Consider the following 23,919-nt stretch of genomic DNA (forward strand, 5'->3'; position numbering starts at 1 on the left):
GTGGTCCTTTAAGAGTGGATAGTGTGGAGGAAGTAGAAGCGACGATGCCGGGTTATGCGACCGTAAGTAGAGATCAACAATAAATTGAGCGGGGTGATGCTCTATACTAGATAATTTATAGTTGGTTGGGTGGTGATCCAGTCACGGCCGGATCAACGTACGAACGTAGCCTTCTATTGTGCTGACGTCTATTCCACAAAGTTCATGATTAGATAGCTATTTCAGATGCTCGACAAAGCAGCAGCTATCAGCTGTCTCAAGTCTTAGTTTGAATCAGCGGCACTTTAGTCTTTTATCATCACAATCATAATGGAAGTTACGGAGTTCAGGCTCAACTATCATCTGGGCATGGGAGAAGGCGGGGACAAAATAAGATACAGTGTCTGCCAATTGCTTATTGACAATCGTGTCCCGCACACCATATGGTTTGAAGATGCTCTTGTCCACTTCGATGTTCCTACTGCTGTTTTTGACCTTTATATCCTAGTTGAGGGTGTCGATGTGGCTGCCAATATTCTTGCTACGGCTGGGTGGCATTTCGATATGCAAGCACCACATCTCATTGGGAATGCGGAGGTGGATTTGTTGGACTTTCCTCAACAGCGATTAATATCCCCGGACGGCGAGACGAGAACGGTTCTCCTTCCCGCGACAGACTGGAAGTTTCCTCTAACGTCCAACACCCGATTGGAATTTGTGCCTTTAAAAGTCATGCCGTCGCTCAAGGTGCCATTTCCACCATTGGCAGGTTTCTTGGATGCGCTAATCGATAGCTGGCTCGACTGTCCCAGCAATGATGCGATGCTATTACTTGTTCTGGCTTGCCAGATCTCCTATCTCTACACGCATGCTCCGGCTTTAAAACAGAAGTCTTTCGCCGAAGAAATGAAATACGAGCACCGCCAGTTTCACTTCGACGTGTTAGCAGGTATGGAGACTGGGACGTTGCAATTTCGACAGCACCAGCGTGATATTCGGGATGCTTTATTACGCGGCCAGTATACATTGCGGGATTGCTCCGCTTCCCGTGACAATAAAGATTAGTTCGACCCCTTTGGAGGGATCACATTTGAATGAGTTGGGAAGGAGGAGCATGATGAGGATTCTCACGAGTCCCACATAGATTGACTTCTAAGGGGTCTATTACTGTCAAGCATGTATCAATGGCCATAATCCAATATTCATATTGGCCTGATTTCCTTGGTTTCCTGAGGTTCGTGGCATATCGGACAGAGATCGTGAGATCATGTTGGACAGAAAAGGTTATCGCGTCAAACCATTACGGACTAGTTGCTCCCATACGAATGGTACTTGCACATAGACGAATGAATGAGTAGCCTTCTAGCTGAGAGCGATAATGCGACCGACATCACCTGCATTGATTGGGACGCCATCATCGCAATCTCACCCTGACCTGGCTGTAGGGACGCAACATCTCAAGCATAACTGCCTAGCTGGGATATCGATTCCCTGGGACTGTTGTGAGCGAGGCTATAACGGGAAGCTCTACCATGTTGTGCGGACATGATGCATTTGGTGATATGTCAAGCATAATGGTATGTCAGCTTAGACGGTACATACGCCTCATATTTGGTCTGATTACCCCAAGATGTGCTCGGCTACTGTGGGATAAGGAATCCAGACCTTTCTTCTCGGAACACAGGGTCATGCTACCGCCTCACTCCCTAGGAGCCTTATGAAATGAGCGCTGCCTGATTGTGGCGAAACAGCTGAAGCTGAAGGAAAGACGGATGAAGCTTCTGACATAATAACTCTAATCGACGAAAATAAGGATGCGGCCTATCATGGTTTGTGTCACAGTTTGTCAGTCTTCCCTCGTTGTCAGACATCAATCGCTGGCCATCTTACGTATGAAATTTCTACGTCTGGACGCCCTGCAGTATAACGCTCTTCTCCTGGAGGTCAACCTAACGTTACATAACTGCTTCTCAAATTATGCTGAAGGACAAGTTTGTCAGTAGCTTCTAGTTAGTTGACAAAGAAACCCGTTTTTATAACAAGGCGATGACACTACCACTACCTGCTCATTTCACCATCTCTTGTCAGCAATGCTACCCGAAAGTTGCACAGTCCATCATGCAGCACCGTTATCATCTTTGTGCTGCCATGAGCTTACACCCCGGAACATGTCGGAGGCAGCCTAGCAAAAAATACACAGATGCCTAAGGCTATGTCACATTTGCAGGAAGCAATCTAATATAAATACGTGCTTCTTTCCTACCATATCTCTATCATCACCAGCAACCACACTCAGCCAAGGAGCAAGTAAGCCATTCCAATATATCCAAAAAGCATTCAACGCTTGTCAACAAAATGAAGGCCCAAATCCTGGCTGTTTTGAGTGTTCTATTCGCTCTTGCTCCCGCCGTACCCACTACGTCCAACGTAAGAAGATCCAGCTCCAGCAAACACTGACTCCAAGCCTACTAACCCATCAAAGAGCACTCAGAATGTCACCGACATCATCAACAACATCCCCCAGTCGCCCAATGGAGTCCTGTTCCTCGGCAACGACGGCGTTTTGAGATCCGTCGACGCAGCTAATCGGGTTGTCTCCTACCAGCAGTTGAGCCCGCAGCAAATCAGCCAGTACATCCAAAACCTGCCACAGCGGGATGCAGCCCGCCTTCAACGCGTGTTCCAGGGCGTTGACGGCCGCGAAGTCACGGACCTTGACCAGCTGCTCAACCCTGATTCTGACCAACTACCATCCAGGGCGCCCAGCAGCGTGTCCCAGTCACTTCCCACGGGTACTGGAATGCCAAGCCAGGATATGTGCAGAACGGTCGACTGTACCTCGCAGAACACCTGTCGCCAGAATGGATGCAATAGCTGTCTTCAGGCTTACCAGATGTCCAACGGCTACTGCCACTAGTTGTGTGTTCAGACCGTGGTGTGGAGTGTTTGCCTTGCTCACGGGCCTTGATTGATCCTGTTTCGCTCATTTGCTTGCTTGATTTTTACTGCGGGCTTGTAGTGCCTCTTGTCAATGTTTGTCTGGGTTTGGCCGATACCCGGGTGATGGCAGTCAGTCCGCGCAAAACTGTGTTTTCTGATTCTTTTGTGTCCAGTCTGTCCTTAATTTAGTTTATCGAAACAGGAATATATACACCTAAAACAGAGCCTGTTTAGAGTGAACGACGGAGTGTTAGTAGAAAGTATTAAGTGCTGGATGCATGATGCAACCGCTAATTATGACTAACACTTGAGACTTGTATCAAAATCGAAGAACTTTGTGGATGGCAACTTGAAAGAGAAAAGGAACGGATAATGATAGGTACAATAAGGAAGACCTATACTGTCTCGTCAATTCTCCCCTTATAAACATGTATGCGTTGCATTGTCGTGTCTGAATACTAGACCAGGGACGCATAGGTATTACAGTTTGGTGTGATGTTATCGAGCTTCCGGCGAATCTTCACCTCGACTCCATAAATAAAATTGACGGGGTCTGCACAGCCTTTCCAGGACATTTGCAACCAGAGTCTCCACCGAGTCTAATTGCGATAGACTTAAAGCCGAGGTAGTGCCGAATTTCAGCTTGCCGGCATGGTGGGTCAGCGGCTATATACTCACCCGGCTCAACATCATCATGTTTGGGAACCTCCAGTGTCCGCTGCTGCCTGATCTTGGATACAAATTGCGCTTCATTGACACGTTGTGATAAGATAATTCACATGTTAATTTATCAGAGCGTCTAGGATAGACTGGTAACGTTTCCTCAGTCTTCCCTTAGTCATCGCGTCACTAACACACGGCCATAGTCCCTACGCTGAACATCTCAACCCCGCATCAACTAGCAAACATGCCGCCACGTCTCCCTGAAGGAGGTAAAACCCTGGTCTACTTCACTGTCGATGGCCATGATGTCAAGCTTGACTACTACCTACCGCTCAATGCCAGTGGGAATCTCCCCGCCATCATCTACTACCACGGTGGCGGCATGACCGCCGGCTCCCGCCGGGGCATGGGATTCCCCCACTGGCTATACAGTATGTCCTCCAACCTAATACCCCAAATACCAAACCAGACAAACAAAATGTCTAACACAGCAAACAGACCACTGCCAACAGAAGAACTACATCTTCATCTCCGCGGACTACCGTCTCTGCCACCCCACTACAGCGCTCGACCAGATTGAAGACGCGAAGGCCATGTTCCGCTTCCTGGCTGGAGATTTCCAGAACTCCCTCCCAGAAGGCACAACCATCGACACCACCCGCATCGCCGTAACCGGCTTCTCAGCAGGCGGATACTCCGCCCGCGCTGCCTGCATCTACGCGAACCCCAAGCCCGCCGCCATGCTAACCGGGTTCGGTAGCGCCGGCGACTGGCTCCTCGATCACTGGACGACTGGCCGTCCTCCCACTTCCATTGCCAGCATGGTGAACTTGGACGAAGTCCCCAAGCTACTGGCCGATAAGACCGTCGTCAGCGATGACATGCCCGAAGACGGGAAAAATATGACGAACCGGTTTGCGCTGACGGTGCGGTGGGAATTGGATGGGACGTTCCTGGATGGATGTCTGGGGCGGCCTGGGCTGGGCGCAGAGCTGAATAAGTTGGAGTATTCGCAAAGAGCGGCTGCTATTCCGGAGGACTTGAAGCCGGCGTTTTTGCAGTTGCATGTGACTGAGGAGCATCCGCCTGCGGTGTTTGTGCATGGAACTGCGGATGATGTTGTCCCCGATAAAGAGAGTATCAACCATTATGAGCAATTGAAGAAGTTGGGTGTCAAGACGGAACTTTTGCTTGTTGAGGGGGGTGCGCATGGACTAGTGGATTTCAGTCAGGGATTTCCGCCCAAGCCGGCGAAGGGGTCTGTGGAGGCGTATAACCGGGGGCTGGAGTTTATCGATGAGGTTTTCGGTCGAGTTTAGAACTTCCGGGCTAGCAAGGCCTTTCATGAAGCTGCATCGATATCTATGAGAATAGTCCAGTTATATTGTGTAGGGTATCGGATACATATGCTCTCATGCAGAGGAGCTCTGACGTGGTTCACGGCTGCATCTATTTCGATGAGAATGGTTGGATTGTTGAGATGGTTAACTCCTCATATGAAGAAGATGTATACTGCAAATATCATGATGCCTGAAAAATAACATGGTTTATACGCATGGCGTAGCGGCACATTCACTCCTAGAGAAATCCTAAATACTTGAAATTGCGATCGTGTGTCGCGCATTCATTGTGGGGTGCAGGTGGAGAATCGTGCAGGATGAGGTGGAGAAGCTGTACGCTTCCTGCAGCATCTCAGCCTTACCATCCATATTGCGCCCTCGTGCGGTCTCCAAGAAATTGATATAAATATAAGAAATTGGACGCTCGAATCGCCTCCAGATCACTGTCTATGTTCGAACCGCTACCAGAAGATCTCCAAACAATGACCAAGGACTATATACCCGAAATCTCCCATGCATATCAAACCCCTACTGCACACCACAAACCATCTAAAAGACACTTCTAATTATCCACTCAGCTCACCAGCCAGCGTACCCCACATCTTACACACATATACATACCTGGGTAGTATAACACCATGCCAAGCTCAATTCACCCCATCACCCCCAAACTCCGCCCTGCGACGAAGCAGGTAGTTCTCCTCCTTCAACCGATCAATTTCCCGCTCATACTCCTCCAAAGAATCCGCACTAGCGGACTCCAACTCCTCAATAATCTTAAACACGCGCCACAACCGCAGAACCACGACCAAGGAACCCAGTTCTTCAACCAACCCTCTCATGGCCACATCAATGGCGAACGCGACAATAATAACCGCTGAATCGAAAATATGGAACTTGGATGAGAAGTAACTGCGATAGTATCGTGAGCTAGCTGCAATACCTCATACCCCGAGCAACCCAACTACTCTAGCTCTGTGAAGTGACGAAAGTGTAGGAAAAAGTATGGAAAAAGACCTACCTCATCCCAAAACTCCCCACAGCGACCACCAATTCAAGCATGAACAGACACGAAAACACCAACCCCGTAATACTCAGCGCCTCCTGAGCATCTTCCCACCCAGAAGGCACATGCTTGTACTTCTTCTCCAATTCGCAGACGTGGATTTCAATCAAAAAATCCGCAAAAACACAGGCAACATCTACAGAGACAAGGAAGAGGACGAGGTAGTGACCAAATCGGGAGGAGAGGTAGTTGCGGGCCGACCGGCGGCAGCGTGCAATGAGGGGCTCGGTGGATGGTGTGTTTTCCTCGTCGTCGGGGAGATAGATCTGGCCTGGAGGGAGTGGCTGGGCCTCGGAGGCGAGGAGAGGGTCGCTTGGGGATCGCATGGTCTTTGTTTTTGCGGGAGTATTTTCTTGGTGATGATGGGTGAGGTTGAGAGGATAGAGAGAAGATGAGATTGTTTTGATGGGGAGAGAGGTGGCTTGAACGGGTGGAGCGATCGGGTACTATCCAGACGGTCGCGTGGTGAGATATTATTTGCTGCTCCGCTGGCTGGAGGAAAGCTTATCGTGCTCAAGATGCAGCGTGGTGCAGTTCTTGGCGTTGCTTTTCAGGTGGTGAGTTTGGATGCCTGGACATGTATGTATTTAAGTCCTTTGGTTTGATTTGTTAAGACCTACATTTATATAAATTCTCCTTCCCCTTTCTGTTTGTCAAAATGCTCGATAACTTGTGGTCATCGACTCGATCAGGCCTATATATTCTCTTGTGTAGTGATATGTTTGCTTTTGTTGAAGTCTTTACTTTTCCTACCTTTCTTTTTCGTTACCAGTTTTTCTCACCGTAGCCATTTACCAGTTTGATGCATTGTGTGCCTTATCTACTAACGCATACGGCTTCAGTCAGGTGGGGAAAGCATACCCTTTCGATCAATTTCTATCAACTTTATCTGACAGTTACTATCCATTATCCATACTCTCCAGACTACCTGCAGAGTGAAGCTTAGATACATCTTTCAACAACCTCAGTTCCCATTCTCCCTCGCCTTCAACTCCCCACGCACCTTAGGCAGCACATACCGCCCATAATCAATCGCATCATTGAGATTGTCATACCCGCGGATAGAGATCAATTCGGCGCCCAGATCCACATAATCCAAAATCGAATCAGAGATAGTCTGCGGCGATCCGACCAAAGCTGTGGAAGCTCCGCGCGCATTCGTCGCCGTGACAGTGGGATACCAGAGCGCGCGGTCCTGGACCTCCCCACGCGCCGCAATATCCAACAGACGCTGGGACCCAACATTTTGCGGCGGCGGAGCATTGGGCGGCGCCTTACCCTGTCCGTTAGCGCGATGCTCCTTCAACTTATCGAGCGTCTGATACGCCTTAGCCCAGGCCAGCTCATCCGTCTCGGCAATAATAGGACGGAAAGTCACCCAGATACGGGGGCGATCGTCCGGTGCACGACCGGCGCGTTCGGCCTCGGCATAGATCCGATCGATCTGTTCCTTGGTTTCCTTGAGCGGTTCGCCCCAGAGACCGAAGATGTCGGCTAGTGAGCCGCCTACGCGGTATGCTTCATCGGAGGAGCCACCCACCGAGACGGGAATGGTCCCGTTGGGGTTGGCAGGACGGACACGGTTGCTGAATTGCTTGAAGGTGTAGTATTCACTCTCCCAGTCGAAGGGCTCATCGGATTCCCAGGCTCGACGGAGAATGCGGATGTATTCTTCTAGTCGGCCGTAGCGTTGGGATTTGGTGAGGAAATCACCTTCTTTGGCTTGCTCGGCATCGCTGCCGCCGGCGATAAGGTGGACTACGGCGCGTCCCCGACTGAGCTGGTCTAGGGTAGCCAGGGCTTTGGCGGCGACGGTGGGGTAGAGGGTGTTGGGGCGGAGGGCGATGATGATCTTGAGGTTCTTGGTCACCGACGCAATGGTGGCTCCGATGGTGAAGGGGTCGTAGGAAGACGAATCGTATGGCACGAGGGTATAGTTGAAGCCATAATCGTCTAGGGATCGTGCATATCGGACGAGGTAGTCGGGGTCAATAGAGGCGTTGGGGATAGGCGCGACCTCAGTCGAGGCGTTGGGGAAGGTAAGGCTGATGAATTCAGTAGGCATGGTGAAAGATGATCTATAGTCTATGCATTGACATGGCTGCACTGATCAGGATGAGCATAGCATTTATAATCTTCGGAGGGGCTGTACTTTTTGCCCTGAACCCCGCATGGGATGCGCTGCGGTGCTCTGAGATGACGCGAGACACTAGGCGATCACGCCTTACATGGCCGATAACGGTCGGCAGTTTCACACATCCGAGTGGACAGATGAGGTTGTAGAAGTCGTCATTCTGGGATACCATTATGCAACCCAGGATAGATGATTGACACCATTTGGCAGGCTCTTCTGACTGGACGTGCTGTGAGGGATCGGGCCATCGGCGCGCACATACATCCCCTATCGAAAGTCTAAGCTCGACAATCAAATGTTTATTAAGCCACACCACTAAGCGTTATTGGCTGGTTCTATCTGAAACCGGAGATACCGGACGCTGTGTTATGTTTTACTGATTATAAATAATCCCTCGATTTTGATGTGTGAGTAATGCTTACAATTCCCACCATCAGCAGTTGCTGTGCAGGATAGTGGCCAATCACGCAATCATTATAGGCAAAGAGTATACATCTTTGTTTACTCGAGATGACTATCTATGGCACTTACCGGGACTTACGCTTGTGGATCATATTTGTTCGAGGTCATGGCCATATGGATAGCTCAGCTGCACTGGGTATGAGTCTACATCATCGATCTGAAGCCAGATGACATTAAGGCTTCTATCCAGATGAAATGGTACGTGATTACTACTAGAGGTGAAGTGTTGTATATGTGAGTTTCTATAGCAGCTTAGCCACACTGATGTTAGAGACTTAGGGCATATTGAGTCGAGGAAAGAAAAAAAAAAAAAAAAAAAAAAAAAAAAAAAAAAAAAGAGAAGGAAAGAGTAATTATTGTCTTCGGTTTTCACTTTCGATTTCGGTTTCTTTTCCTTTTCTTTCCTTCCTTCTTTCCTTCTTTCAGCACCACATATGGAAAGACCGTCCTTACAATGTGACTGCATTGCATCTAGACCCAATGTAGACGATTCTTACGAGTAGTCCCCGTTTGATAGTTTTGTTCAGTGAAGGTAGTTGTCCTGGCTCAATCAAAGTTTCCCGACGCACAATCTCATCTTCCCTTCAAATAGTCGCATTTTTTCCAGAGATTAGTTCTCCTCTAAATTGATACATAGAAGTTCCGGTAAACATCATGCCATCGGATAGCAACACTAGAGCTTCTACCTCTCACGAAGAACATGGAAATGGCCGTCGAAGCGGTCGCAGTAGTGACCGTGACCGTGGCGGACGCGGTGGCTGGAGGCCCAGAAGAGTGTGTGTTCTATCTTATCAAAAATGAGATTCATACATTCCAGTCTTCTATCAGTATGCTAACAAGGCTTGAAATGCAGTGCCGGTTCTGTGGCCACAGGGGCCATTTAATCGCGACCTGCTACCTATACCGCGGGATAGAAATACTGGTATGTTTCATCCATACTACCTTTTACTCTAATTCTGTGGATTTTACCAAGCTCACTTCTTACAGGGAGCCAGACGCGTTGCGGTTAGCTAAATATGAAAGAAAAACATATAATGCAGGAAAATAACTTGTACGATTAGGTCGAATGGCGACAGAGACTTCAGCGCCGCCACTACCGTGTTAGTACTCTGCATTCGATACATTGGATGGCCATAAACCTGATTATTGTTACGGCAGCACCGTCAGCAGTATCAGCGCCAGAGTCAGCACTACCAAGCCCGCCATCACCAAGATCACCACAATCACAACCAGCAGCATCAGCACCAGCAGCAAGCGCAGGAGCATTCGGAACTGCAAGAACAGCAGGAACAGCAGCAGGAACAGTAATGACAGTAGAGAGTTTTATCCAGGGATATGTGTACTCGATTCAACGGCCATAGTGCTATTGTTTTTTTATTAAGATGACATGTGCGTACGGATAACACATCACCTCTTCTCAATGGTCCCATTTCGAAACTATACTTACAACACTCCTCCACTTACAAGGGCCGCAATTCGCAGGGCACGACTAAACGACTAAATGAGAATTCAAAGAAAAATAAGCAAGGTCCGTTATTGAAGTCGTCTGGAAATGAACGATGATGGGGGAGCGTCAAATTGACCAGACGAGAGCATAAGAATTCGCAGACGATCTACCACATTGCTAGATTCGACCTGTGCACAGGACTGTGCAGTAGTTAATTCCGGTCATACCTGATTCTCTTCCTGAGGGGGACGCTAGGAACAGGCAGGTAGGGAGCACTAATTGTCTGTAGTAGCAAGATAATGGATGGAACAGCTAGTATCTTATATCGGGACCGAGATCGGCTAGAAAACATGAACATGAATGGATTCATATTGCAATACACAAACATGATGGATCATAGGGCGAGATCGTTTTCCAGACACCTTCCTAACCATTATTTCTTCTGGTTATTGTTAGTGGTGGTGGTGGTGTTGACGAGGATAGTGCGACTGATGGTGGAGATTGAGTATTCTCAGGGAAGTACCATAGATCTACACTATTAAGGCTGTTTCTTTTTTGTGACAGCTTTGACAAGCGTAAGTGGGATCTAGAGAAGTCGGTCAAGGGGGTATGTTCAGTAGAGACGTGAGGGGTGTTGCGCTGGTCCCGAAATAGCAATGATCGCCTGCGTGCGGGGAACACATCCCTCCGCATGTTTGTTTGTTCTTTCTTCCTACCACAAAGTCTTCGTTGGTAGTCAATTTTCCGGGATCCAGGAAGAACATCAATTCAAATTGTGACATAAAATTGGGCGTATCATCACTAAATATGTTCGAAGATGGTGAGGGTTGGAGATAAGTTGGGATGGTCCTGCTTATCGCTCTCGGATCTCGGCCTATCTCCATCTGCAAGGGCGCACGGCCTGAACATTCATCGCCAAGGAGGGGCACCATCCCCTCTTTTAAAAGCCCATTCCCACGCTCTTTCTTCACCAATATACGCTCTCATCACTCACCTTCCCGCTACTCACCTCCCCTCTGAAACGCAAATCATGTATACTCCCCGAATCGGCGATCGGCTCTCGAGCCTGGATACCCCCTCAATGATCGTCGATCTCGACTTGATGGAATCCAACATCCAGAAACTCTTCTCCGCCCTCCTCCCCACAGGACTGAACATTCGTCCGCACCTCAAAACCACCAAGTGCGCTGCCCTAGCAAAGAGGCTCGTCGCCGCGGGTGCCAAAGGCTGCTGCGTTGCTAAGGTCTCAGAAGCCGAGGCCATCACAGCCGCCGGGTTCGACGACATTCTGATTACATGCGAGATCATCGGCGCACCGAAAGTCCAGCGACTCGTTGAATTGGTGAAGAAACACCCGGGGCGATTGCGTACCGTGGTCGATAGTGAAGTCGGGGCTACGGCCATTAATGAGGCATTGGAGCGGGAAGGAATAACGACGCCCTTGGCGGTGTTGATTGATTTGGATGTGGGGCTGCACCGTACGGGCGTGGCTGATGCGAAGGCGGCATTGGCGCTGGCGGGACATCTGGCTGGGCTGAAGCATTTGAGGTTGATCGGAGTGCAGGGGTATGAGGGACATGTGCAGCATATGCATAGTTATGAGGAAAGACGACAGGAATGTTTGGCATCAATGAAGATATTGACGGAAACGGCGGAGGCGCTGCGCAAGGAAGGCTTCCAAATCGATGTGGTTACTGGAGGTGGGACGGGAACGGTGGAGTTCTGTGCCTCTGTGCCCGGGGTGACGGAGTTGCAGCCGGGGTCGTTCATATTTATGGACACAGATTACCGGAATGCGATTGGAAGGGGGTATTCGAACAGTTTGACGATACTGTCGACGGTTGTCAGTCGGCAAGGGGAAAGACAGGTTACGATTGATGCTGGATTGAAGTCGTTGACTACGGATAGTGGGTTGGCAGAGTGCAAGGATTCCAGATATACTCATCAGAATTTGGGTGATGAGCATGGTGCGCTGAGTTGGGACGAGGGGACTCCGGATCTGAGAGTTGGGGATAGGGTGGAGATGGTCCCGAGTCACATTGATCCGACGATCAATTTGCATGACTTCTATTATGCTCATCGGGGTGGAGTCATTGAGGAGATCTGGTCCGTGGATGCTAGAGGGAAGGTTCAATAGATAGCGTTCTTGGGATAGATTTTACTACCAACCGAATACAAATCTTCAATTAAGTACCTCTGCATGCCGCATCGTAATACTATCGAGTACACTTCCAGGTTTAGATTAAGAGTAAGTATGCATGATTTGGAGTTGTATGTGCCGAACGCGTTAAAAGCACAGACTTGCTACCGTAGTTGGCCCGCCACAGAGTCTTTCATTTAGTGCAACATAGCGTAATTTAACCTGGCAGTAGAACAGATCACTAACTCGAAGAGAGCCGCTTTCTCGTAGGGAAAACCATGATTCTCGCAATAATGTGCCTGCATGCCAAGAACAATATCTGCAACCCATTCAGAAGTGGATTCCCGTCAGGCTCACGTTGAATTAGAGAAAGATATCAAGAGTAGAGTTCGAGGTGTGACTTTAGAGTATAGTTAAGATACTGGCTGATAATTCAACATTCCTTCTTTAGGACATGCTTTTGATCAATGCGGGGAATGGGAAATACAATGAAGGTATTTCCTTGGCATCGGAGTGGGTCTTATCTTTCTTCCAGCTGTTGCAATACCATTCATTTCAGCCCCCACTACTAAAAGTGGATTTGGTAACCAGAACATGAACAATTACCAATGTTATCTCTTCCCCAGTAGATAACTCTTATCATTTATCACCAGTATATGCAATCAAGCTGACTTGCTTGGGGCATAGAGTGACTGACTCATACGTTCTCATTCTTCCACTTTAATCCATGTCTTCTGCGGATATGTGAGACTTTGGCAGCCACCGTCCCTAATATTCCTTGATTTGACGGAGTTGACCGATAGCTGGTGACCACTACCGATGCAAGTAGAAACTCAGACTCTTGATGAACCACTGGCCTTTGCAATGGACCTTGCGGGGAAGACCATTGACACCCTGAACGGTCCTGCGGAGGGGTCTCTCACTTCCCGTCTCCCGTCTTCCGCCATGTAGATCCTTCCTCCTCGCGATAAATCTGTTAGCGTAGATCAAGATGTCTTCTCCAGGCATACGGGGAACGGCGACCGCCGACAGCCTCAGATCTAACGGTTGAGTGCTTGATTATGCTTGATTACTCGATTCTTCACGGCAGACGTGCGGGGTGGACCAGGGCACAGTCAGATGTCAGATCCTGGCCCACTGCTTCCGCTGTGGATCATGCCGAAACAGCCAGGGCGTCCACTAGACATGGGTCGGTGGAGAGCTGCACCGAGTGCCCTCATGATCAGACTTCAGGGCTCTTCTGGGACCAATGTTAAATAGCTTTTCAGGATACACTTCGTGTGCAGGCCGCAGACACTTCATGCCAGCACTTTTGACTTGTTTTGAAAGACACCAACACACTCCTTTCACGTTTCTGTTGATTTTGCATCCATGACGAGTTGAAGGATTCGATCGTCGGGCCTGACCCCGAGAACGGCCTAGCAGTGTTACATTGTGTGTCTAGCCTCATATAAACTGGCTGACGGCATGAAGACTAACAAAGCGGCCCCCATTCATTCCTTCGCATCCTTCGGTCTTTCCGCTGATGGCTCTCACCCAGGCCATTCAAGTCATCTCCGACTCTCAACTGAATGCATTGAACAACGAGTGGCGAGGCAAATTCGTGTGCGAAACCCAATTCCTGTTTGCAAGTTCACGCTATTCCTAGGATGTTGGTCTCCGCGTCCGTCATCATAGTAGGATACGAATGAGCATCCTTCCTCACAGCTGAGCGGCTCAACAATGATGCCAAAGGATTATTCGCACGGCCGTATTCGAAACAGTGGCCCGTTCAGCTCGATTTACAGACCGGAACCGGATTCTAGATTCGTTGAATATCAGTGGCAATGTGCATTAGCGCGTGCGAAAATTCGTCAGACAATTCGGCATTCATGGAAGGATGACTCTGAAAAGACCAGACCTCTTGTGATGATGACGGTGCTATTGATGTACTTTTGGTAGTGCACCTTGAGGTGCATCATGAGGCTTCAACTGGGGCCAAATATCACATCGGTGGAGGTATAAAGGGGATGAGAAATCCACGGCATACAGCCCCTCATGCCAGGCCGTTAAGTCTCTTTGGCATTCTCACTTGAAAACCCAAACAGCTTCGTTCATCAACGTTATCTCACCATGACTATTGAAACGTATCAATTTGGCGCCTTCAAGTCGCAGAGGACGGATGTTCTTATTGTTGGCGCTGGTCCCGCTGGATGCATGGCCGCGGCAACGTTGCAAAGATACGGCATCGATTTTTGCCTGATTGACAAAAGGGCCACGAGAACACAAACTGGGCATGCAAGTGGTACGCCAATAAATTTCCTTCTTGTTGACTTGACGAGAAAGCTGATCATACCACCAAGCATTCCAACCTCGAACCCAAGAGATCCTGCAGACGATGAATCTACTTCATGATCTTGACAAGAGAGGACATCGTCTTACCGAAACTTCTTTTTGGATGCGTGATAGCTCGGGCGCCCTAGTCAGTAACTTCACCGGCGCTGAGGTGGTCCATGGTAAGTTCTTCCGCAGACGGTGAGGCGGTTATGCGACATCCGACATAGCTGACTTTTCAAAAGCCACGCCGTACCAGTACCTTTTTAATACCGACCAAGGCATGACGGAAGATGTATTTGAACAGTACTTGAACAGCAAGGGGCAAAAGGTCCAGCGATTCATGGAACTTGTTCATTATGAACACAGCCCAGAGCCCGAATGGCCACTCACAGCGTACATCAAGAATAATGCTAGCGGGGCCATCGAAGCATGGCAGACGAAGTATATCTTAGGTACCGATGGGGCGCGAAGCGCTACACGCCGTGCTACCGGTGTGCAATCATCCTCGCAGGGCGGCGAGGACGTTTGGGCTGTCGCGGACGTTTATGTTGATACGAACTTTCCCGATTACAGAAGACGTTGTGCCATCCGAACTCCAGATGGTGGCTGCATGTTGATCCCTCGCAAGGATGAGGGACTCCGGATTTTCCTGCAGGTGGATGAGAAAAGTCAGGAGCGCCTAAATGCAAACGGAGCTTTGGCACAAGATGCCCTTACTGGAAACTGTGCTTTCAAACTCACCCAGACCGTCCAGTCCCACATCAGCAAGGTCATTCATCCTTACAAGATGAATATCACAGACATCGTTTGGATTAGCCAGTATCGCGTTGCCCAGCGAGTTGTCCATAATTTCAGTGATCCGACCAAGCGAGTTTTCCTCCTTGGAGATGCATGTCACACACATAGTCCTAAAGCAGGACAAGGAATGAACGTCAGCATTTCAGACGCATACAACCTCACATGGAAACTGGCACTGGTCATGAAAGGTATTGCAAAGGCATCTTTGCTTGAAACGTACGAACAAGAAAGACTTTGGGTTGCCCAACAGCTTATTGAATTCGACGCCTTGTTTGCCCGTCAATTTGGACAAAAGGATAAACTTGACAGTCAGAACCTCCGCGAGACATGGGAAATGGGACATGGTTTCACAAGCGGGTGTGGGTATGTGTACCCTCCAAACTTACTTGTTAACCGCGATGTCCGGACTTCCATCAACAACCAAGCAGTGGAGCCGCTCACGCCGGGCAAGCGTCTCTTACCTATCGATCTGATCCGACACATCGACGGCAATCATGTTCGCATGCTCGACATCATGCCATCCAACGGCAGATTCCATCTCTTCATTTTTGCCGGCAATGACCTAGCTTCGCCCACCCTGCAGAATCTCGGAAATGCTTTCGACTCACCTCATTCGCCAATGAGTCTCTTCAATTGTCTGCCACTGGAACTTATGCAACGTTTCCGTCATGAGGACATCACAACGGACTCAGTTCCATTCACCAACAAGGCATATGTTCTTGATCTTTTCCTGATTCATTCACAGAATCACCTGGATACTCAATTGGGAGACATCCCTGCTCCATTTTCCTCGAAATGGCCCATGAACGTATATTCTGACTTTTCTGGAGCTGCAAAAAGCCAGCTCGGTGTCCCTGAAGACTCTGGTGCTTTGGTGGTGGTGAGACCAGATGGCTATATTGGACTTGTCACTGGCTTGGATAATGTTGAGGATGTGACGTCTTATTTCGATGGCTTCATGCACCGGCGCATTTAGTGGTCACGACAAGCCACTGAAAGGGAAGGGAAAAACGCATTTCTGTGAGATGCAGGTAACGGCCAGCTTAATATCCTACAACACAGGTTCAATATCAAAGTCGTGGCTATCTGTGGATCTATTGTTGCTCGGTAGTGAATTCCATTGTAGATAATTAAGTCCCTGTGGCGTAACTCACCAGACCGGGGTCTTTATCCGATTTCTAACTAAAGGGGAAAAGGTAGACTGTATTTGCTCGGTACTTATGGGTATAAGACCACCTATCTCGAGAGAAGGCGCACTATAGTTATTGAGAGAATGACATCTATCATAGGTCTTCAAAAATGGCGCATCACATTACATCGCTATCAGTACCCCTGTATATTGCCTTATCCGACGGTCTGGAGCTTATTCATTGAAGTGATAGCGGCACCATCCGTGAGTTCAGGCCTCTCCGGACGTCGGAGGTGTCCGACTGCAGCACAGACAGCAAGGAAGTGCCTCAGTGATATATCAACAACTCAGATCGCGTTTCTCGAACCGTACCATCTCGTCTTGGAACAAGTATTTTTTTTAAAAACTAAACCTTCAACATGTACGGCCTATCCGATGCACAATATGGCAAAGACAACGTTCGACTATACAAGGTCCATCGTGATGCAGGAACGGGTGTGCAAACAGTATACGAACTGACGGTCTGCGTCTTGCTGGAGGGAGACATAGAATCTTCGTGAGACACTCGTCACGATATTTCACGATATCAAAAATTCCAACTAACAATCGAGCAATAAGTTACACCAAGGAAGACAACAGCGTCCTTGTCACTACAGACGCAATCAAGAACACATGCTACATCGTCGCCAAACATAACCCCGTCCACCCTCCGGAACTATACGGCTCCATCCTCGGGAAACACTTTATCACCCAATACAATCACATCCATACAGCCCACATCGACATTATCTGCCATACCTGGGAACGAATGACCATCGAGAACGAGCCACACCCACATTCATTCTTCGAGGACGGGAGCGTCAAACGGCAGATCCGCGTGGATGTTTCCAAGGCTTCAGGCATCGATATCACGTCGGCTATCTTTGGCCTCAGTGTTTTGAAGAGCACCAGGTCTGAGTTCTGGGGATACATCAAAGACGAATACACAACGTTGCCGGAGACATGGGATCGTATTCTGAGCAGTGATGTTGATATCAAGTGGAGATGGAAGCACTTCGAAGATGTTGCGGACGTTAAAGCGAATGTCTCGCATTTCGTTGAGGCGTTTGCAAAGGCGAGAGACGCATCCTTCAAGGCGTTTGCGGAAGATAATAGCATGAGCGCGCAGGCGACACTGTATAAGATGGCTGAGAGGTTCTTGGACTGCGTTCCTCTCTCTGATGCTGTGGAGTATTCTTGGCCTAATAAACACTATGTGGAGATAGGTAAGCTTCCGTAATGTTTCAGCGTCTTTACTGCATACTGCTTCCTTCTGGCATACTAACATTGAATGCTGATAGACCTGAGCTGGCACAAGGGCATCCGGAACACAGACAAAGACGCAGAGGTATATTTGCCGCAATCGGCACCAAATGGCCTTATCAAGGGGACATTAACCCGTCCTACCCTCGATAAGAGCAGATCTGCGAAGCTTTGATCAGCTTTGGGGAAGATATATATGAAGAGCTGGGGTGATAGAGAGAGCTGGAGCTTGATTGAGTGTTGCGTATATGTATTTACGAGCAACCTATGAGCCCCACCTTGTGCAATCTTTTGTAACATACGTGTCTTCCTACTCGACCTACCAACATCTGCTTCCATGCCGTTTATACGTGCATGCGACCACAGGTTATGGGGTATAGGTATCGTGCCAGTTACTTGTAATTAAAATCTAGGATCTGAGACGGCTGAGCCAAGGCAAGTCTTAGTGTATTGCTCTCAACCCTCTTAAAGATCAAGTTACAGAACAGCCCTTAGCCCGCGCCGGTGTACCAGAAGCCTTCTTATACGACTTAATAGTCTCTAGCAGGGTATTCAGTTTTTCCTATAAATAGCTATGTTTAAACTTGAGGGGTTTTCGTCGTGGAATGTCTCGGGAGTGTATGTTATCTGTCGTTTCGCATTCATGCCTAGCGTTTCCAACAACTTGACAACATGCGATGATTTATGACGAATAATCGAGCCCCACGTGACCATAGCACATCTGACTTAACTTAAACGGCTTTTATCATTTTCATCTATGTCTAGCTGAATTTAGAAACATACTGAGAGAGTTTAGTCATGTGATAGATCAAGTATCGTATTACAGAATTGAAAAGTTGATTAAGTTGATTAGCCATTGGCATGTTAAATGCCTCTTTCCCCGCCTTTTGGGGAGGGAAAGAAAAAGGGGGGAGAAAGATCTAAGATAAGAAGATGGGGAGAAGAAGTTCCAATCATGGTAAATCAGGAAAAATTCTCAATGTGAAGCTCCTCAGAAACTAAATTTTCAAGAGAAAATAGGGGCTTTCTTGACGTCAACACGGCCTAGGACCGGTAGGTGGTAGACTCGGAGTCGTAAGTAGTCTGCACCTTGCCTGACCTGGTCTCGGGTAGAACATCAACAGAACATCAACAAGTCACAATATTGAAGAAAGATTGTTAAGCTCCATCTGCTTTCCAAACATGCAATCAATGGAGATACCAGACCTGGTTATTTGCCGCGAGCATTCCCAAATACCAGACCCCAAGTAACACTGTTAGTCTCGGCTCTGAAGCAGTACCCTTCGCTGTCCAAGGAATGGGCGTCGAGAGCTCCAAATTTCCATCCTCATCGAGCCTTCGGATAGCGACAAGTTCCCGATCTGTTATAATAAAGCCGTAGCGTGCATGATGTAGCTTCATGTAATAATTGACTTGGGATAAGGCCTGCTTGAATTCATCGCGTGAACTGGGCTTTAGATGGTTCTTCAGGGCAAAGGACCATTTATACGAAGGTTTAGCGTCACCCGGAACGCGGTTCGGCCTGGTTCTGGGATCAAGATCTGGATCAAAGAAGGCGAAGTCGGGAATGAAGCCACTAGGAGTTGCAGCCATCTGACCAACATCGTATTTCACAACTGTGAGATTGGCCAGCTGTTGAGTAGTCTGCAAATGCGAGAATCCGCAGCGAAGGGCACGTATAATCCGGTTGGTTAAATAGGCGTCAATACGGGATCGGACTGCAGCTTCCGAGTTTATAGGCCGCGGAGGAGAAGGTTGAAATGGTTCATCTGGAATCCCTGCGGCAGCTAAAAGGGGCCCAAATTGTTGTTGTTTAGAGGTGAGGTTGAATCCAGCCCAGTGGCCCACATTGTTGATATCATCAGCCCTGTAACTATCACTTCGTGTATTCTGTGGTGACTGTCCTTGATTGATGATAGGCAGCGGAGGGGGATTATGTTGTAAGTACATCATGAGGCTAACTTGGGCCGCTATGGTATACAAATAAGGATGCTGTCAAAGTTCTGATAGTAATGGATAAGTAAGAAACGGAAGAATAGTAAGATTGTCTTCTACATCCGAAATCAATGTTCTTAATCACTGGTGGCATTCCTTTCTTTATATACCAAACAGGACATCATGTTCTTGGCTGAAGGTACAATACGCGGACCATGAGAAATTTGTAGTTGTCTGATGTAGAATTCTCTTTGATAGGTGCTTAGGAACTACCCCAGATGTTTTCCCAGGTATACTCTTGGCCCAATAATAATTTCAAGAGTGCTTAGAAAAGCTAAAAATTAATATGAATTCAAATTTGGACCGCAATAATCGAAGGATTGGATTTGTTCTTCGATAATCCCTGTCAAGATGGGCTGGACAGGGATTAGCTGGTAAAATGTTATATGGATTGGCTCGGATTCCGCGTTTTCAATCTTTCCACTCACCAAACCCCACTTTCCGATCCTCCCACTGTTCCCTACATTCTCATGGGCGCTTACTATACATTGTATTGTTCCAGCCACGGGCGCAATATCTAGAGGGACTGGCTGAAAACTTTCTGCTAGGATGAGTCACCCTCTGTTGCGATCACTGCTCGACAGGAGTAGATGGTTTGGCTATGGGTGCTGTGGAAGAGGGCCAAAGTCTTAAGGTGTTGAAGAAATGACTAGGTTATGCTGGTATTTAGTATATAATGCGAGCGCGTGTTTAAGCATGCATCTCCAGGATTCAGGCCTATGTAGTATTTACTTTAATGCGGATGCTTCCTAGCTTTTGGGCCTTTCTTGACTCTCTAATCTATTTATTACTTTCTTTGATGGAAACAGTATATTCAACCCACATATCAATTATTGATGCCGATCATCAACAATCGCATCAGACTGAAAAGCAACAAGAATCCCATGAATCTCGCAAACTCCTTCCATTATCTCGGATGTTCTTGATTTCCTCTTATAATCTTCTATTACGTACCTCATGCTGTAAATACTGCCTTATATCCTGGTTTAATTGAACAAGTTTGACATCTCTTTGATCTTGAGCAGAACCCCGGGCATACCTGACCATTCTGCGTTGAACCCTCCACTGTTCATCCCTTCTGCCAAATAAGCCGATCTTGTTTTCTCATGATCAGTCACTTTTCACCCTCCGCTTCTACTGTGCACACAACAATTTTATACACCTGGGGTAAAGTAACATGAACGGCCTCTAATCTGGTTATGGGGACCTCTTAGGTTTACAAACTTTCAAAATACAGAGCTTCTAGTCCGATATTATACACTATGTGCTTATGGTATTGGGAACAAATACTGGGATTGGATTTTGATAAATAACTGTTAACCCTTCCTCTGGCTAAACATCAAATTACCGAGCTAATAGGACTTCGGCTGAGCTTGACGATTATGACTACGATTTCTATTCACAATCGCTTTCGGAAGGAACCACTCGTATGGTATTCAGATGGCTAAGATCGACAGGATATTCTTGCAGCGAAAGACCTATATACCAACATTCTTGGCTGGGCTTGGAAAGTACTGATGAAGAAGGGTGCGATGATCTGGAATCAGATATGGTAAAATAATAGAAATCAGAGAGAGAAAACGTGGAAAGTTGGCTTGAAAGCATCGGATAGTTCTTAAAATTTATCTGTATAGTATTAATGATAATACTAATAACTGCCGTGTTAGTGCGGCAGGTGGTGCCTGGCTTGGACGATGGGTATTAGGAACGCCAAGCCTACCGAGAGGCCTTGGAGGAATATATCCAACACGTTAACACGCCAGTCGACGATGAACGTCAACAATGGAGACCGAAGCAGGAAAATGTGGATACCGGAGAGGGATGGCTGAGATGGAGATACAGAGGAAGCAGCAGGCAATTATGAAGGATAATTAAGAGATATATTGTGGGATTGTGGGCATTGCGGGCGCTTTGGTATTGTTTTTGGGCTGGTTTTACATGGCAATACGCCGCTCTCCTTTGTATTTACTGTTTCATGCGCTTGGGCTGGCGTTCGGATCACTCGTGCTTCCGCCGAAGGAAGCGCCTACATAGCCATTACGCCACTAGCTGGGCTGCATCAGGTTAATAGAATGTTAATTGATTGATTAATCATTCATTCTGGCCCTAGTTTGACCGGAATATCAAAAAGCCCAAATACTGGGAAAAATAATGTTTAGATAATAATTTTGCACGCCGATCAAAACTTCCGCCAGCCATGTCTTTGTGAGTATGACTTTGGACATATTCTCTCGTGCGACATATCCTCATGTCCACTACAACCAAGCAGTTGACATATCCGGGCCGCTCAGATACACATTGACCTGCATGGCCTGGAGTTTTCCGTTATAGAACTGGAGCACTTCGAGAGTTTCGCCTGTGGCGTTCGTGGGAGACAGCAGGGGTAGAGTTGCTTTAGTCTTCATCTCCGCGAACCACACGTCTTGGGCTTCCTGTGCAGCAGTCATTCTGTTTGGGATGAAGGCAGAAACATTCGCATTGTAGGGGTAGACCTTGCCAGGGATAATGCCACTCGTGACAATAAAGCCCAGTTCCTCGTCAATAACCAGGTTCACACGTGCGCTGTCATCGGTAGGATGGTCATCAGGCCAACTACAGCCAATGGGCTCGGTCGTGCCGTTTCCGTACACTCCAGTATCGACAACCTTCCAGCCTAATTCAGTGAACTGGCATGTGTCACTGATGGTAACTGATAGGTTTTTTGATGACGAAAATAGAGCCTCGCTTAGAGCCTCGAGAGAGGCCCGGCTATCCTTCTTCCGATCAGCCGGTGGCAACATTAAAGTGGCATAATTTGGCACAAGCTGAGTAGAATTGTAGGAGAAGCCGTGGTCGCCGCGACTTCGGTTGATAAACAGCTCGAGCTCAGTAATCTTTTGATTGACCACCTTGATGCGCCCGCGAAGAATCGATAGGACTTCATTGTTGCCCTCACTGACATCTAGGGCGAAGTATCCAGTACCCTGCTTGGTATCAATTGCCAGCAGGCTGGGTGGTGCAACATTGACGATAGTGCGCCACGAGGTCATCATTTTCAGCGCCGCTGGGTGCGAATTCTCAGTCGCCTTGTAGACCGTTGCCAGTGGCAGGGTTGACGGGTCGTGGGCCACCATGGAGTCCAAAACTTGAGTGATGATGGCCGTCATACATGCTCGGGAGCAGGAATTTGAAGTGCTTCTGGGAAGAACAGCAGTATCAGGGTGATGCGGTAAAGATGCGCCGCCCATCATGAACACTGCCATTGAGAGGCCAATTGATAAGTGAAGTATATTGGAAAGGCCTGGAATGCGCATTTTGCGTTGCTAATTCAACTGAGTAAAGTGGCTTTAGGTCAAATGCTGTATGGAACTGATGGGTAAAAGTGTTCTTGACAAGGAAAGAAACCCCAAGGAGTCCAGGCTTTTATATCCTTTTATACAAAATGAATGACGCAGGCTACTAAATATTGAGAAGTATAACGTTGATAAGTACGTAGAATACGTAGTATAATCGACTTTAGCCCATTGGTTTCCCCAGACTCGGCTCCACCTCCTTTCTCCAGGTACTGGGATCGTTGCTCGGCTCCGCCTCCAATTCCGTATACAGCATTAGAGTTGACGCTCGGCTCCATGCTCCATTCATGTTGATACAACCAGTTCTACTAGAATGCACTGTCCTAACAAATCAACGGCAACACAGTCGGTAACCACGAGCAAGAGAGAGCATCCTAATGTCAGCCTCAACAATTCGGGCCCTCTCTATCATGTGTTATGGCACACTCATCGAAACCAATGGAGTACATCCCCTGAGCATCTCTTGTTCAAGGACATAGACTGTCTCTATAAGCTGTTTTGGATATTCCACCGCCGAGAAAACATTGGACTTGAACTCCAAATTTCCTGTACTTGCCATTCGTTTCTGTCCAGGGTAATGGCGCGGGGTAGTGACCGTCCGGGTTAAAAGTAGCCGAGTCCGTAGCCCGCAGATGAGATGACATGACACCGAGCGTTGTCCGACTCCGAGGTTCGCCAACTCTGGGAATCTCCAAGTCTTTTAAAGATCGTGAATATTCACCTTGATCATGCACGCCCAATTGCACCCCACTGAGAATGATATTCCATAGAGATAGAGAGATCAAGTGTCATGAGCATATGACTTCATGTTCGGAGGCCAGGGATCGAAGACATTCTGAATGGGCCACGTTTGCTCAACATTTGCCCGTGGTACTC

General features: G+C 48.0%; 12 protein-coding genes across 12 annotated transcripts; 8 read left to right on the forward strand and 4 right to left on the reverse strand.

Annotated features, from left to right (window-relative positions):
• Positions 1-207: 207 nt before the first annotated feature.
• BO83DRAFT_449007 (uncharacterized protein) lies at positions 208-1,270 on the forward strand. Its single transcript, XM_025536727.1, has one exon. It carries the CDS (start codon positions 310-312, stop codon positions 1,042-1,044), a length of 735 nt encoding a protein of 244 aa, XP_025386231.1. The 5' UTR covers positions 208-309; the 3' UTR covers positions 1,045-1,270.
• A 1,010-nt stretch (positions 1,271-2,280) lies between these two features.
• On the forward strand, positions 2,281-2,896 carry BO83DRAFT_364785 (uncharacterized protein; the record flags this gene model as incomplete). Its single annotated transcript, XM_025529640.1, has 2 exons — positions 2,281-2,406; positions 2,462-2,896. The coding sequence occupies exons 1-2, from the start codon at positions 2,335-2,337 to the stop codon at positions 2,894-2,896; spliced, it is 507 nt and encodes a 168-aa protein (XP_025386232.1). The 5' UTR covers positions 2,281-2,334.
• A 777-nt stretch (positions 2,897-3,673) lies between these two features.
• Positions 3,674-5,044, forward strand: BO83DRAFT_341845 (alpha/beta hydrolase). The gene is made up of 3 exons (XM_025528638.1): positions 3,674-3,731; positions 3,786-4,013; positions 4,081-5,044. Exons 2-3 carry the CDS (start codon positions 3,827-3,829, stop codon positions 4,899-4,901), a joined length of 1,008 nt encoding a protein of 335 aa, XP_025386233.1. The 5' UTR covers positions 3,674-3,731; positions 3,786-3,826; the 3' UTR covers positions 4,902-5,044.
• Positions 5,045-5,414: 370 nt separating this feature from the next.
• BO83DRAFT_438993 (uncharacterized protein) lies at positions 5,415-6,365 on the reverse strand. Its single transcript, XM_025536140.1, has 2 exons — positions 5,944-6,365; positions 5,415-5,834 (listed from the first exon to the last, which is right to left on the reverse strand). The coding sequence occupies exons 1-2, from the start codon at positions 6,312-6,314 to the stop codon at positions 5,570-5,572; spliced, it is 636 nt and encodes a 211-aa protein (XP_025386234.1). The 5' UTR covers positions 6,315-6,365; the 3' UTR covers positions 5,415-5,569.
• Positions 6,366-6,848: 483 nt separating this feature from the next.
• Positions 6,849-8,194, reverse strand: BO83DRAFT_449015 (LLM class flavin-dependent oxidoreductase). Its single transcript, XM_025536728.1, has one exon. The coding sequence runs from the start codon at positions 8,051-8,053 to the stop codon at positions 6,953-6,955; it is 1,101 nt and encodes a 366-aa protein (XP_025386235.1). The 5' UTR covers positions 8,054-8,194; the 3' UTR covers positions 6,849-6,952.
• Positions 8,195-9,238: 1,044 nt separating this feature from the next.
• BO83DRAFT_400539 (uncharacterized protein) lies at positions 9,239-9,892 on the forward strand (the record flags this gene model as incomplete). Its single annotated transcript, XM_025533404.1, has 5 exons — positions 9,239-9,358; positions 9,438-9,506; positions 9,572-9,589; positions 9,646-9,684; positions 9,743-9,892. The coding sequence occupies 5 exons, from the start codon at positions 9,239-9,241 to the stop codon at positions 9,890-9,892; spliced, it is 396 nt and encodes a 131-aa protein (XP_025386236.1).
• A 965-nt stretch (positions 9,893-10,857) lies between these two features.
• Positions 10,858-12,197, forward strand: BO83DRAFT_409663 (DSD1 family PLP-dependent enzyme). Its single transcript, XM_025534155.1, has one exon. The coding sequence runs from the start codon at positions 11,062-11,064 to the stop codon at positions 12,166-12,168; it is 1,107 nt and encodes a 368-aa protein (XP_025386237.1). The 5' UTR covers positions 10,858-11,061; the 3' UTR covers positions 12,169-12,197.
• Positions 12,198-13,035: 838 nt separating this feature from the next.
• On the forward strand, positions 13,036-14,175 carry BO83DRAFT_400541 (uncharacterized protein; the record flags this gene model as incomplete). Its single annotated transcript, XM_025533405.1, has 5 exons — positions 13,036-13,085; positions 13,157-13,422; positions 13,616-13,847; positions 13,935-14,088; positions 14,113-14,175. 5 exons carry the CDS (start codon positions 13,036-13,038, stop codon positions 14,173-14,175), a joined length of 765 nt encoding a protein of 254 aa, XP_025386238.1.
• Positions 14,176-14,283: 108 nt separating this feature from the next.
• BO83DRAFT_390657 (FAD binding domain-containing protein) lies at positions 14,284-16,261 on the forward strand (the record flags this gene model as incomplete). Its single annotated transcript, XM_025532867.1, has 3 exons — positions 14,284-14,455; positions 14,514-14,666; positions 14,715-16,261. The coding sequence occupies 3 exons, from the start codon at positions 14,284-14,286 to the stop codon at positions 16,259-16,261; spliced, it is 1,872 nt and encodes a 623-aa protein (XP_025386239.1).
• A 533-nt stretch (positions 16,262-16,794) lies between these two features.
• BO83DRAFT_380048 (urate oxidase) lies at positions 16,795-18,170 on the forward strand. The gene is made up of 3 exons (XM_025531657.1): positions 16,795-16,970; positions 17,033-17,679; positions 17,755-18,170. The coding sequence occupies exons 1-3, from the start codon at positions 16,834-16,836 to the stop codon at positions 17,889-17,891; spliced, it is 921 nt and encodes a 306-aa protein (XP_025386240.1). The 5' UTR covers positions 16,795-16,833; the 3' UTR covers positions 17,892-18,170.
• Positions 18,171-18,904: 734 nt separating this feature from the next.
• Positions 18,905-19,666, reverse strand: BO83DRAFT_390659 (uncharacterized protein; the record flags this gene model as incomplete). The annotated part of the gene is made up of 1 exon (XM_025532868.1): positions 18,905-19,666. The coding sequence occupies one exon, from the start codon at positions 19,664-19,666 to the stop codon at positions 18,905-18,907; it is 762 nt and encodes a 253-aa protein (XP_025386241.1).
• A 2,300-nt stretch (positions 19,667-21,966) lies between these two features.
• BO83DRAFT_428980 (uncharacterized protein) lies at positions 21,967-22,938 on the reverse strand (the record flags this gene model as incomplete). Its single annotated transcript, XM_025535430.1, has 1 exon — positions 21,967-22,938. One exon carries the CDS (start codon positions 22,936-22,938, stop codon positions 21,967-21,969), a length of 972 nt encoding a protein of 323 aa, XP_025386242.1.
• Between the last annotated feature and the right edge of the window lie 981 nt (positions 22,939-23,919).

This window comes from Aspergillus eucalypticola (assembly GCF_003184535.1).
Source record: "Aspergillus eucalypticola CBS 122712 chromosome Unknown BO83scaffold_19, whole genome shotgun sequence".
In the NCBI taxonomy this organism is placed as follows: domain Eukaryota; kingdom Fungi; phylum Ascomycota; class Eurotiomycetes; order Eurotiales; family Aspergillaceae; genus Aspergillus; species Aspergillus eucalypticola.